The following is a 13,901-nucleotide window of genomic DNA, read 5'->3' as shown; positions in this document are numbered from 1 at the left end:
GAGGACAGGCTTTGCCTTAAGGGTTTGCTGCCCTAGAAAGGCTTCACTGTGCCTGAGGAGATCTTCGTTCTCATGCAGAAATATTAACCAACAACATATGTAAAACTCTTCTCGCCTGTTCAGCTGGGTTAAGTTCTTGATAGTGCCCGAATTTTTGGCAAAGAGACTTGTTGTCATCTTCTGGTGGCTGCTAAGGTGTTACCTGTGTTATCGGCTGGTCCAGTAGTGCACCCCTTACAATACCTTGTGAAAGTCATTAAATGCCAAAACAACTACACCACTGTTGTTAGGCAAGTTCAACAATGAAAGCATATTACCTGTATGACTTATCAGGAAGTTGGATAGTTTTTCAACCTCTTTCCAAAGTTATTCACTCTTTACTTGGACGATGTAATGAAATAACGGGAAGCAATATCACCAGAAGGTGTTCAGATCCAACAGCATAATCCTATTAACATATTATTGTTAGAAGCGGACCAAGCTCTTACTGCTATCCTCTGAAGTGAGCTTACAGTCAGGTGTCCTAATAGATAAAATAGTCAAATAAAAGAGCTGTTACATCACAGATACAAAAATCTTGGTTATGATCTTCAAGGAAAGCAAATTACAAGCTGAAAAATGTGCTTAGACGACACCTGTTTTGAAGAAATTTCTATCTTTAATTCCTTAACTTCCTCAGCGATTTATCACATTTGAATGTAACTGAGACAGCTAGTCTCTAACGAATATTTAGCACATTCAGAACATTGGAAAAAGTCTCTCCTGCGTAAATCCTGATAAAAGTCTAGCAGATAAGACTGCAGTTGCAACTCTTAGAAATGGCACTGAAGAATGAATGGAAAAGTCCAACTACACAAGCTGAGTTCAAACCACAGAACCGAAGTTTCTGGCAAATGTAAAAGTTGGTAACATGTGGATCATCCACATGATGAAGACGCAAGACAAGAACTGAACACATTCTTAATACCAAAGGAAAAAGGGGAACATGAGCCAAAACAGCTCAGCCTTGTTTTTCTGATGGGCAACGAGTGACTACCGAAATAAGCTGTTGAATACCGAACGATGTATGAAGTCCAAGGAAGAGTCTGATGTACACGAACAGGCTCGTACGCCTAAACCAGGAAGTAGATGACAACTGCTACCATTTTAAGTCCACCATGCAAACGTCTTCTGAACTGACAGATTGACGTCGCAATATCTTCTCAAGATTTTTAACAGTTTCATCACTACTGAGGAATTGTTCTAGCAAATACCGATGACACTGATTTTGTTACTGAACGTTCCGCAAAGTATAAATGATTGATTGGTGTTGCATTTACTGCATAATCTGCCGCACCTGTTTCCGCATCTATTGACAATCAATTATTTAGTTAGTTAGTTCGTTGCAAGTTTCGTGTATCATATAACGGTTCTATTACGGAAATGATTTGGAACGAGGCAGTTTGCAGCTCATGCAACTTCGCTTAAAACTTGCTTCATTTCTAATTTTAATTGGTTTTAATTTCTTTTACAGGCCATCAGTTTTTAAGTAAAAATTCGTCTGTCGAGTATAAAGTGATATTAGGTTAGATTTAAAACTTGCTTTTCTACCTGTGAGACATATTGTTTTATTAGGCAAATAATCAAGAATGTTTGCTGCTGCATATTGAACTTATCTGAGCCACTGCCAGCTTATATAATAGGCAATAAAGGTATTTTTCCTCTTGTGTTGTAGATATACATGTCAATATTCTTCTCTAATTGTGATGGATACAGTATGACGAATCTCACTAGCGAATTTTGATGGTGCAGTTAAAATTCCTGACTCTTTGATAAGGTACCGACATGACGACTGTAAAAGAACACCTCTTTTTACTTCTCCTTTTGTGCAATCGATAGTTTCTTTCTAACTGATGAGTTACTCCAGAAAGCTATTACATAAGACGGATTGAGTTGAAATATTCCAGATATGTCCGAACGCTGATCCGTTTGTTTCCAAGATTGGGAATGATACGAAGAACAAAAGCAGCTGCAAGTAGTTGTTTGAGAAGATTAGAAATATGCTTCTGCCAGTTCAAGCTTGCATCAATATGTACACCCAAAAATTTGAAGCACTCTACCCTACTTTCTGACTTCTCTTAATGTTCTACAGCAATTGTTGGCATGACAACTTGTTGAGCAGAATTGAATATAGTGTGTTACCTCAAAATGAAGGAAAAGTCCATTTTCAGGGAACCACTTAACAATTCTTCGAAAAACGTCATTAACAATCTCTTTTGTTACTTTCTCTCTAATTGGATTTATTATATTAGTCGTATCGTTTTCAGAAGATACCAATTCCCAGCCACCAAAATTTTCTACTCTTACAACATTATTTGAATTTTTCAGCATAAAATTAGCATTTATTTGTTAAGCATGATCCAAACTATTGGTGTGTAAAACCATCAGATCCATGAAACGTACGGTTTTCTACGAATGTAACATGAGCTACACAATCGAACGCCTTGAAAGGTCACAAGAAATAACTATTCGCGATATTTTATTATTTAAAGCTTGCAATGAACGGCGGGTGACCGTATAAGTAGCAGCCTCAGTTGAGCGACCCTTCTGGACTCCAAACTGTGATACGCTAAGGAAATTGTTTGTAGTTAAATGTAAGACCGCTCTGGACCACATAACTTTTTCAAAGATTTTGGAAAAGTACTTCAGTTAGGAAACTGAATTTAAGTCCTTCTTGTTACCTTCGTTTTGAAGAGGTTTAACAACTACATTTTTTTATCTTTCTGAAAAAATTCCCTGTGCCAGTGATGCTTTATATATATCGCTGAGGAAATACTTATTAAGTTAGGGCAAATTTTCAGAATTATGTTTGAAATTTCATCAACAATTATTGTGCTTATGTTTTTAGAATGTTTATAGTTCTATATAATTCAGTCACGGGTGTCTTAGCTGCTTGTAGTTTCTTAAGGTTTTCTGGAATTACATTTTTAAAGTATTCTGTTGTTTCTTCATGTGAACCATTTAAAACTATTTTTGTTGTTACATCGAGAAAGTGATTTTTTTCAAGCTGTATTATGACTACTAGGATCTGCCATCTATTACTTTACGCAGGCAATAGTGCTCCACAGGACCTCTTAGCCAGTACCCATGGCCACCATCGCGCAGCAAAACTGTCCTACGCAGCTGAGGTCACGGGCAATGTTGCCCATGCAGCACCACATGGAGGTGAGGCTGCGTGGAGTTCTTTTGTCTGCAATTTTGTGTTATCTTTTATTGCCTTGCAGCAAAATCATTTACTTTTTAAAGAATAATACAGGAATCTGGAAGCAGGATATTATAAATTTATGGTAAAATTTAAGAAGAGAATAAAAGAAGACAGGGAGGGGTAGATATAGATGTCCCTTCATCAGCACCACTTGGGAAAGGGGACTTGGTATTGAACTTCAAGTCCATCGTCCAAATGTGGTGGTATCCTTTTTAGTAACTATCTACTTGAACATCCCTCTTTGAGAAAACTCGATGTGGTCAGTCCATGCAGATCTAATCTATGTCGGTGTTGTTTGTTACATCGCTGTGTGAGTTGATGTTTGCTAGGTTGCATAACAACTACAACTCGGTTATTTAGTAAAAGTATTCTCCATGGCCTTGCATCCTGCCTCAATATTATCTAATTAAGTTATACACTGTTTCTACATAGCTGTAGGAGGAATAACAAGGCACCACTAACCTATTATTAATCTTGTAAAACATTTTTGTAGAATAAAATTAAAGTTTTTTGGGATAGCGGACTCGTAATATGCGTGATCTGTTTCTGTGGTGTATTTACTCGTACACTGTTTGCGTCAGATTTCTTATTCAATATAAAATTTGTATTGCATTCAAAATATTACATTTACAATGAGGTATTCATTTATGTAACTACTTAACAATGTTGGGCACAGGTTTAACGTGGCTTCTAGAACAATACCTGTCCACGGTCTATTCTAATTAATCGTGCTTTCAATTAGATTCATTCATAATAAGATATAAATCGCAATCACAGATTAATTTTCACGTAAGTATTTGTGCGTGTTTTATGTTACGTATATTTTGTGTATCTATGTTATGTCAGTGTTGTCACTGTCACTCGTACCATTGTCAGTTCAGGAGCTACTAGAGCTATTTATGTCGGCCTGTCGTCGTCTTCTGCGCCTTCTATATTGGTGAGTCGGTTCGTCTATGCTCTGTTTTGAGATGTTGGTGATTGTGCTCAACTGTGTCCATGTATCTGGGTTCCTCAGTGCATTGTATAGTGTTCTTGCCGTTAAGTATTCTACGTTACTGGGTAAATGCCTGTATCTAGTGCGTTTTAATGAGAATTGGTCTGGGGAACCAAATTCTTCGCATGTGAAACGTTTGGTTTCTGAAAGCGACATGCACTGCAAGTGCGTACGATAAGGGCCATATCCAGTCACAAAAGTGATTGTTAAAAGTTCTCTAAGCCTCTGAATTACAACTGACAACTTTGTAATTTGAAACTGCACAGTGGGTGGTAACGCCATGCGATGTCGCTGTGTGTTGCAGACGGAGCAGCTGACAGTTCTGTGGATCCTTTTCGCTCTGATTGTGCTCGGCAACTCGGCCGTGCTCATAGCGCTCTACCTCAACAAGAACCGCAAATCCCGCATGAACTTCTTTATCATGCAGCTGGCGTTTGCAGGTAAGTTCTACAAGAGAACATTGTATTTATCACGTCGAATCCTTAACTCAGTAGGTGCGGTCTCTCAGACCGTGCGAGAATTTTCGCATTCGCTCTCCAAAGTAAATTCTGCCAGATTTCTTCAGAACCTCACCTACTCTCCATAAATCTTCAAATCTATTATATTTTTTTCGGTTGCTTAATCGCCCTCTATATTTGTTGCTGGCACGTGTTGGGGTCTCCTGCATCGCACCTCGTGAACTACGTACCCATTTTCGTAGTATAGCACAAAATGTGTTCACAGGAATGTCTCTCTTTTAACTCTCCTAGGTGTGAGAAAGAGGTTAGTTGGTAAAGAGAGGAAGCTGTTAGTGAAAAAGACGACGAGTTTGCAGTGGACAGTGATCACAATTTTGCTGGCGAACAATTGTATCATTCAGGGGAGGAAGTTCAGGACAATGGTGCTGGACGTGTTCTTGTTTCTCCAATAAAATACTTAAAGAGTTAGTTAACATCAGGTGTGTTCTGAGTGGTGGTAAAGGGAAATGTTGATCCGAGCAGTGAATGTCAGTTTTGCAGGTTTTTTTTTGTCCTATCGAGTGCAACTTTTATGTGCAAGCTTAAACTTTGGAATTTAGCTTTATGTTAACATTTACACGCTGTAGAAATTCTACAATTTTCAGAATGTAAAATTTAATTCTCTAACAGTTTGTCAGTTTATTTACGTGTGCTATTTAAAAAACCGCAGTAAAGCACGTGATTTTGTGTGATAAAAAGTGAAATACTGGAGATTTTATTTAGTACAATCAAATCAGCAAGGAGGATTTAGACAAAACTGATATAACTGTAAAAATTAATGTTATATAACTTACATGGATATTTTCAAATGTTTTGTCCCCTAAATATCAGTTTAAACATAGGACTCCCAGAGGGCACACCTCATAATATATGTTAAAGATCAGTCATCACGTGAGTTACAGATTAATCTGCTGAAGGTGTCAGCATAGATTATTACTGTTGCGTCCTATCTCTACTATATTTACATACGTTTCATATGCAATTTCTTTTCTTGCTTCTCTCTTCCCACGGATCTTATCGGCTGTAGACTTTCACCCCATTTCTTCCCTCACGTGTGTTTTATCTCTGTCCCGCTATGGTCATCTGTCCATTATGCCTAACCCTGTCCCCAATGGCACTCGTATAATAATACAATTTCGCTTCTCTCCACATCTTTGGTTTTCTTCCTGACAGCTAAATTGTTGAACAGCTTTTCCTCCAACAGATTGTCACTCTACCGTTGCAGCTTCTTGCAGCGGGCACTCTACGGCGATACACCAATGGTCTAGGGGTAATGTCTTTGAATAGTAATGAAAGACATTATAGACAGGTCAGCGGTGAATCTCTGTAGAGTAATCAAGAAGTTCCACTCCTACAAGACTGAATGGCGGCCGTAGACTACTGGCATAAAAATCACCCTCGTTCTGCCAACAGCCTGGAGACACAGGACGGAGGAGCAGGCAGAGATTAGGGAAACCTCTTGCTGTAGGGGTGGCATACTGCCGTTAAATGGTTGAAGAACCAGCAAAAATTAACTGCATCAGGATGTAGAAGGTAAGGGGGACCACTGTGTTAAAGATACATAATGTATAACCACACGACATGTGCCTATAGCTGGAAAAAGTGTTACGATCACCTCTCCACTGGCCTTAGATTCCGTACTAGTCCTCCATTCGGATATCTGAGAGAGCACTGCCAAGAGAGAGGTAAGCATGAAAAAATGATGGAGTAATCAAGGAAAGGATAATATTCCAAGTGTCGAGCATGGTATATCAGAAGTTTGAATGTTGTAGGTAAGCTAGGAAATCTGAAAAGGGAACTTCAAAGGCTCAGCGTAGAAACAGTTGGGGTCAGTAAGAGAAATGGAAAGAAGGTATGGGTTTCTGTTCAGTTATGTGTGAGGTAATCTCAACATCAGCATAAATACACTCCTGGAAATGGAAAAAAGAACACATTGACACCGGTGTGTCAGACCCACCATACTTGCTCCGGACACTGCGAGAGGGCTGTACAAGCAATGATCACACGCACGGCACAGCGGACACACCAGGAACCGCGGTGTTGGCCGTCGAATGGCGCTAGCTGCGCAGCATTTGTGCACCGCCGCCGTCAGTGTCAGCCAGTTTGCCGTGGCATACGGAGCTCCATCGCAGTCTTTAACACTGGTAGCATGCCGCGACAGCGTGGACGTGAACCGTATGTGCAGTTGACGGACTTTGAGCGAGGGCGTATAGAGGGCATGCGGGCGGCCGGGTGGACGTACCGCCGAATTGCTCAACACGTGGGGCGTGAGGTCTCCACAGTACATCGATGTTGTCGCCAGTGGTCGGCGGTAGGTGCACGTGCCCGTCGACCTGGGACCGGACCGCAGCGACGCACGGATGCACGCCAAGACCGTAGGATCCTACGCAGTGCCGTAGGGGACCGCACCGCCACTTCCCAGCAAATTAGGGACACTGTTGCTTCTGGGGTATCGGCGAGGACCATTCGCAACCGTCTCCATGAAGCTGGGCTACGGTCCCGCACACCGTTAGGCCGTCGTCCGCTCACGCCCCAACATCGTGCAGCCCGCCTCCAGTGGTGTCGCGACAGGCGTGAATGGAGGGACGAATGGAGACGTGTCGTCTTCAGCGATGAGAGTCGCTTCTGCCTTGGTGCCAATGATGGTCGTATGCGTGTTTGGCGCCGTGCAGGTGAGCGCCACAATCAGGACTGCATACGACCGAGGCACACAGGGCCAACACCCGGCATCATGGTGTGGGGAGCGATCTCCTACACTGGCCGTACACCACTGGTGATCGTCGAGGGGACACTGAATAGTGCACGGTACATCCAAACCGTCATCGAACCCATCGTTCTACCATTCCTAGACCGGCAAGGGAACTTGCCGTTCCAACAGGACAATGCACGTCCGCATGTATCCCGTGCCACCCAACGTGCTCTAGAAGGTGTAAGTCAACTACCCTGGCCAGCAAGATCTCCGGATCTGTCCCCCATTGAGCATGTTTGGGACTGGATGAAGCGTCGTCTCACGCGGTCTGCACGTCCAGCACGAACGCTGGTCCAACTGAGGCGCCAGGTGGAAATAGCATGGCAAGCCGTTCCACAGGACTACATCCAGCATCTCTACGATCGTCTCCATGGGAGAATAGCAGCCTGCATTGCTGCGAAAGGTGGATATACACTGTACTAGTGCCGACATTGTGCATGCTCTGTTGCCTGTGTCTATGTGCCTGTGGTTCTGTCAGTATGATCATGTGATGTATCTGACCCCAGGAATGTGTCAATAAAGTTTCCCCTTCCTGGGACAATGAATTCACGGTGTTCTTATTTCAATTTCTAGGAGTGTAGGTGTAAGGGGACCAGGGTTCGTCATGGACAGGATTTGTAGAGCGGGAACTGAGTTCGCAATTGGAAATAGTCGGCTTGTAGCCATATATACACATGAATGTGAAATTTGAGTATAAAATGACTCGTTCTCCATCATTACGATAAATAGCGAAAATGATCCGTGAACAAGAAACTAACTGTGAACAGTTTAGTAACAGGTTGTTCTCTTCACAACCGAGAGGAGACCTACGCAAACAGCAGTAGTTGGGGTGTATATGTAGAATCACAAGTAGATGGTGAAGAATTAGGGAAAGTATACGACGATGTTCAATGGGAAATTAAGTATGTATAGGAAGACGATAATCTATTAATTATGGAAGGTTAGAATACGGTTGTAGTGGAAGGAAGAGAAGAAAGTTACAGGAGAATATGGGGTTCATAGTAGGTACGAAGAAAAAAAAAACTGAGTTTTACAGTATAATAAATTTCAGCTAGTAATAGCCAATACACTGGTAAAAAATCACACAAAGATGAGATATACCAGAAAAATCTCCAGAGACACGAGAATATTCAAGATGGACTACTTCATGCTCAGGCAGAGGTTTTAATATCAGTTATAGACTATCTAGGAGCAGGTACAGACACAGATCCCAATTCATTAACGATAAGTAGATTGAAGTGTAAGAGACTAGTACTCAAGAATCACTGCGCAGAGAAGGGGGATAACCAAGTATTGTGGAATGGTGAGCTGTGTTTGTCGTACTCTACGGCTGTAGATACTGAAATATTAAATTCCGCAATACGCAGTTGCGTTGAAGAGGAAATGACACCTTAAAGAAGGAAAATTACCGAAGTGGGGGAAAGAACGTAGGAACTTGTAAGATAATTGCGAATAGGCCTTGTATCATCTTTTTATTTGGTCCTTACCCTGTACCTGCACGTGATCGGGACGGTTAATGTCGGGTTTGGTATTGCTAATGTTGGAGGGTTGCCAGATGCTCTTCTGACGCCACCCCTTTGCCCTGTGGGAACGAATTTTTGTGCCCCAGGTCTCTGTTACCCATGTATCGTGTGGACCATGTGAAAGTGTGCAAACATCTCCTAAATGTTTGCACATAATGTAATTGGTACGGGACCTGGGTACTCGTCTGGTATTCACATATTTGAATGATCGAAGACGCCTAAAAACAGGCTTGCCGGCAGTGCATCGGGCACTTTCCGACTGCCCGAATACCAGAAGTGGTGTGCTAACACGCGCGGTTATGCCGGTGCTTGCGAAGAAACTTTGGATAAGAAAAGAAATACTCCAACTGGTCAAAGAAAGAAGGAAGTAGAAAAATATTCATTGAAAGATAGGAATGCAGGAATGTAAATCAGGAATAAAAAAATAGGAAGTGTGGGGAAACCAAGAAGAAATATCTGCAGGAAAAAAGTGAGGAAATTGAAAAAGAAATGTTCGTCGGTAGGATTGATTCAGCAGGTAGAAAAGTCAAAACAATCGTCACTGAAATTAAGAATATGGGCGTCAACATTAAAAGTCAAATAGAAATTCCACTTTAAACGCAAGGAGCGTTTTACACCTCTACACTCGTCGCCGAATATGAGGAGACTAAGAATGCTATGTACCTGGTTCGCTAGACAGAAAATTCAAACAAATCGTATTAGCGAGTTTTACTACAAAATGAAAAGAGACAATACTTAACTTTGAAAATTACATAGATGTGTCGCAGGCGTAGGGTGATATGCAAAATAAGCAATTTTCTTCAGTAAAGACAATCCTAAGTCGCTGCTATACAATAGCCTAATCTTCAAGCTGCTATGCAAGTGGGCCGCCACCAGTCGGTAATGGCGCTTATGTCCTCTTCGCATAGGGTCCGCTGCTGTCGCGTTGTCGTCTTGGAGAGGGGTCGGTCAGCGTGCGATTGGCTGACCTCTTCTCACAGCCGCCTCTTCTCTATCGTTCCCGACTGGCGTGCCGGCGCTTGACTTTACGCCGTAACACAGCAAATAAGTGGAAAGGGTACACCGAAGACCCCTAAGAGGTGCCATTATAGAAGAGAGGGGGGTCTGTGTGAAAGACATAGGGAATCCTATACGAGTCAGGATTTAAGAGATCCTCGAATAACTTGCTATCAAATAAGGCACAAAAGATGTACAAAATATCTTTGCAATTTCTAAAATCACTGAGGGAAGTGTTAAAGAAACAGTAACTGAACTTTCGTACGTAGAATCTATGAAACTGGAGACATGCCATTAGACTTTCCTAAAGATGTCATCCACTCTATCCCTAAGGCAGCAAGTGCAGATAAGTGGAAGAACTGTCGTGCAATTTGGTTAACAGCTTATGCGTCATAGATCCAACTTAGTGACAAGAATAATATACAAAAGAATAGAAACTGATGATCTGTTAGACAACGATCAGGGCAGATTTCGCAAAGTGGCATTTCTGAGACAGCGCTTGATAATAAGAAAGGTTAGGAGAAATTGAGATATGTTTGTGAGAAAAGCGTTCGAAAGTGTAAAATGATGTAAACTGTTCATAGTTCTGAGAAGAATTGGAGTACGCTATAGAGAGAGACAGGTTATACGCAGTATGTACAAGACCCAAGAGAGAACGACAAGATGGAAAACCAAGAACGAAATACTTGTATTGAAAGGGTGTAAGACGAGTTGTGGAGCAACCTGACTAGAAGAAGGTTTCGGTTGGTAGGACACATTCTGAAACATCAGGAAATCACCAATTTAGTACTGGTGAGAAGCGTTGAGAGGGGGGGGGGGGGTAAAAATTGTAGACATTAATACTGTAACCAGAATGAGAAGAATTAAATGACAGTAACTCAGAGATGAAGAGGATTCCAGAGGTCAGAGTAGCGAGGAGAGCTGTATCAAACCAGTCTTCAGACTGAACACCACCACAACAACACAGACATTGTTGTAGTCTATCGCTGCTACTGTTCAATCTGTATATCGAAGAAGCAAGGCAGATATAAAAGAAAGGTTTAGGAGTGCGGTTAAAGTTCAGGATGAAAGTGCGTCAATGATAAGTTTTACTGATGAGACTACTATCCTCAGCGAAGGCGAAGAAGAATTACAGGATCCGATGAACGGAATGAATAGTCTAACAAGTATGGAATATGAGCTAAGAGTAAACCGAAGAAAGACGAAAGTAATGAGATTAACGATAAACTGTACATCCAAATAGATGACTATGAAGTAGATGAAGTAAAGCAAATCCGGTACCTTGTAAGAAAAACAACAAGTGACGGGCATACTAATGAGGACATAAAATGCAGACCAGCGTAGGTAAAAAGGCTGTTCTTAACCCAGGGAATCTGCTACTATGAAACTTAGACCTTAATTTGAGAAACAAATTTTTGAGAATGTACGACTGGAACACCACACGGTATGGCAGTGATTCATCGGTTGTGGAAAAATCGGGAAAGGATAGGCTCGAAGAATTTGAGATGCGGTGCTACGAAATAGTGATTAAATTTAGGTGCAATGATAGAAAGGAAAAGGACTTGCTCAGCATAATCGACGAAGACATTTCACTGTGGGAAACGCCGACAAGAAGAAGGGACACGTTACTGGGATATGTGTAAAGAAATTAGCGAATAACTTTCTTGGTACAGGGGTAATCCCAAACGTAAGGTCTCCTATTTTTTTATAAGTACATAGACCTATTTGTTTCTTCAATGGCTTACATCAGTTTACAGCTTGAACATTTAGCTATTTTTCGACATAATCACCATTTCTGTCGATGCATTTTCGTAGACACTGTGGCAGTTTTTGTATGCCCGTGTCATACCAGCTCTCCGCCATGCTGTTCAGAAATTTATGATCCTCTTCTTTCACCTCGTCGCCGGAGCTGAATCTCTGGGACCACAATTAACGCTGACAGGTACTGTGAGACTCTGAAAAAACTCAAACGGGCAATTAAGAACCGGAGAAGAGGAATGTTGAGCAAGGGCGTCCACATTCTCCATGACAATGCTCGCCAACACATCGCTTGGCAAACCGTTGCTCTCCTGGAACACTTTCAGTGGAACATAATCACCCACCCACCCTATAGTGCTGACTTGGCGCCCACTGATTATCACCTGTTCCCTAGGTTAAACGAAAATTTGGCCGGGGAGTGATTCAGCTCCGACGACGAGGTGAAAGAAGAGGTTCATAACTTTCTAAACAACATAGTGGCGAGCTGGTATGACATGGGCATGCAAAAATTGCCACAGCGTCTACAAAAATGCATCGACAGAAATGGTGATTATGTCGAAAAATAGCTAAATGTTCGAGCTGTAAATTGATGTAAACCATTGTAGAAATAAACAGGTCTATGTACTTATAAAAAAATAGGGGACCTCATTTTTGGGGTCCGCAGCTCGTGGTCGTGCGGTAGCGTTCTCGCTCCCCACGCCCGGGTTCCCGGGTTCGATTCCCGGCGGGGTCAGAGATTTTCTCTGCCTCGTGGTGACTGGGTGTTGTGTGATGTCCTTAGGTTAGTTAGGTTTAAGTAGTTCTAAGTTCTAGGGGACTGATGACCATAGATGTTAAGTTCCATAGTGCTCAGAGCCATTTGAACCATTTCATTTTTGCGATTACCCTCGTACTAGATGAAGCTGTGGAGGGTAAAAACTGTAGAGAAAGATAGAAACTGGAACACATCCAACAAAGAACTGAGGTCATATGGTGACGTGTTACTCTGAGATGAATAGTTTGGCGCAAGAGAGGATTTCGTGCTGGCCCCATCAGACTAGTGCAAACACTGCTGACATATATACAGGATGATTTTTCCACCGTGTACGAACTTTAGGGATTCATCGACGAGAGCATACGGAACAAAAAAAAGCCTAGTAAAAAGCATGGTTTCCATGTTAGAGATCATTTATTCGATCATACATTGTTACAGAGACTGCGGTCTAATGCGAACTGTACCATGCAGCCACAGTTACAATATGTACTGAAAATGGTTTCCATGTGCTTCAACGCATGCGTGTACGTGCCGTAGCATCTTCTGTCTCACACATTCTCATTGGCCAGGCTGCATCCGAACAGTGTCAAAGACAGCATGAATACACTGCTCGAGTATCTCCACATTTGGAACGGGCTCTGCATACACGATACGTTTGAGATGTCCCCATGACCAGATATCGCACGAGCTTAGATCCAGTGAACGAGCAGGCTATGCAACTGGACCCCCTCGTTCGGTCAATCGACCAGGGAAGACACGAGTGAGTTGCGTCTGGCGCACCATCACGTAGCAGCCACATAATCCTTCGAATTATCAGTGGCACTTATTCCAGCAGGGGATTCAAAGTCACCCCCAAGAAACGCTGACAGTTCCGACCTGTTCGGCGACGTGAAAGGTAGACTGGTTCCAAAATACAGTCGCCAATTATCCCGGCCCACACATTCCAGCTGCGCAGATGCTGATGATTCGTTGTCACCATACCATTGGGGTTCTGCATACAATCCCACAGATGACTGTTACGAAAGTCGAAGATAATACGTAAAGGCGGCCTCGTCTGTGAATAGGATAGATGACACGAATCTCTGAATAGTGGTTCCCTGGTGAAGAAACCAGTCACAAAACTTCTCTGTCGCTAGTAAGCCGTGCACACGCTGTAAGTCTTATGGGCAGCAACAACTGTCGTGGAGAATGTACCACACGATCGTTAGATTAAGTAGTGTGTAAGCCTGGTGACCGATGACCTCAGCATTTTGGTCCCATAGGAACTTACCACAAATTTCCAAATTTTCCTCCAAATCTGGTGTCCGAACATTTCGGGTACGTCCTTCATGAGTTCCTGATTTCTGAAACGGCCCTGCTTCAGAGAAACGGCGAAACACTATTGAA

The 13,901-nt window shown here is 42.3% G+C and overlaps 1 protein-coding gene across 1 annotated transcript in view; it reads left to right on the top strand.

Annotated features, from left to right (window-relative positions):
- The first annotated feature begins 4,518 nt into the window (after nucleotides 1-4,518).
- The window catches only part of LOC124805646 (cardioacceleratory peptide receptor-like), a 366,009-nt gene continuing 356,626 nt past the window's right edge, over nucleotides 4,519-13,901 (top strand). The window contains exon 1 of the mRNA XM_047266212.1: nucleotides 4,519-4,678. Within this exon, the coding sequence (XP_047122168.1) occupies nucleotides 4,519-4,678 (160 nt within the window). The remainder of the gene's footprint in view (nucleotides 4,679-13,901) is intronic.

This window comes from Schistocerca piceifrons, chromosome 7 (assembly GCF_021461385.2).
Source record: "Schistocerca piceifrons isolate TAMUIC-IGC-003096 chromosome 7, iqSchPice1.1, whole genome shotgun sequence".
Taxonomy (NCBI): domain Eukaryota; kingdom Metazoa; phylum Arthropoda; class Insecta; order Orthoptera; family Acrididae; genus Schistocerca; species Schistocerca piceifrons.
This window is presented reverse-complemented; position numbering and strand designations above follow the sequence as displayed.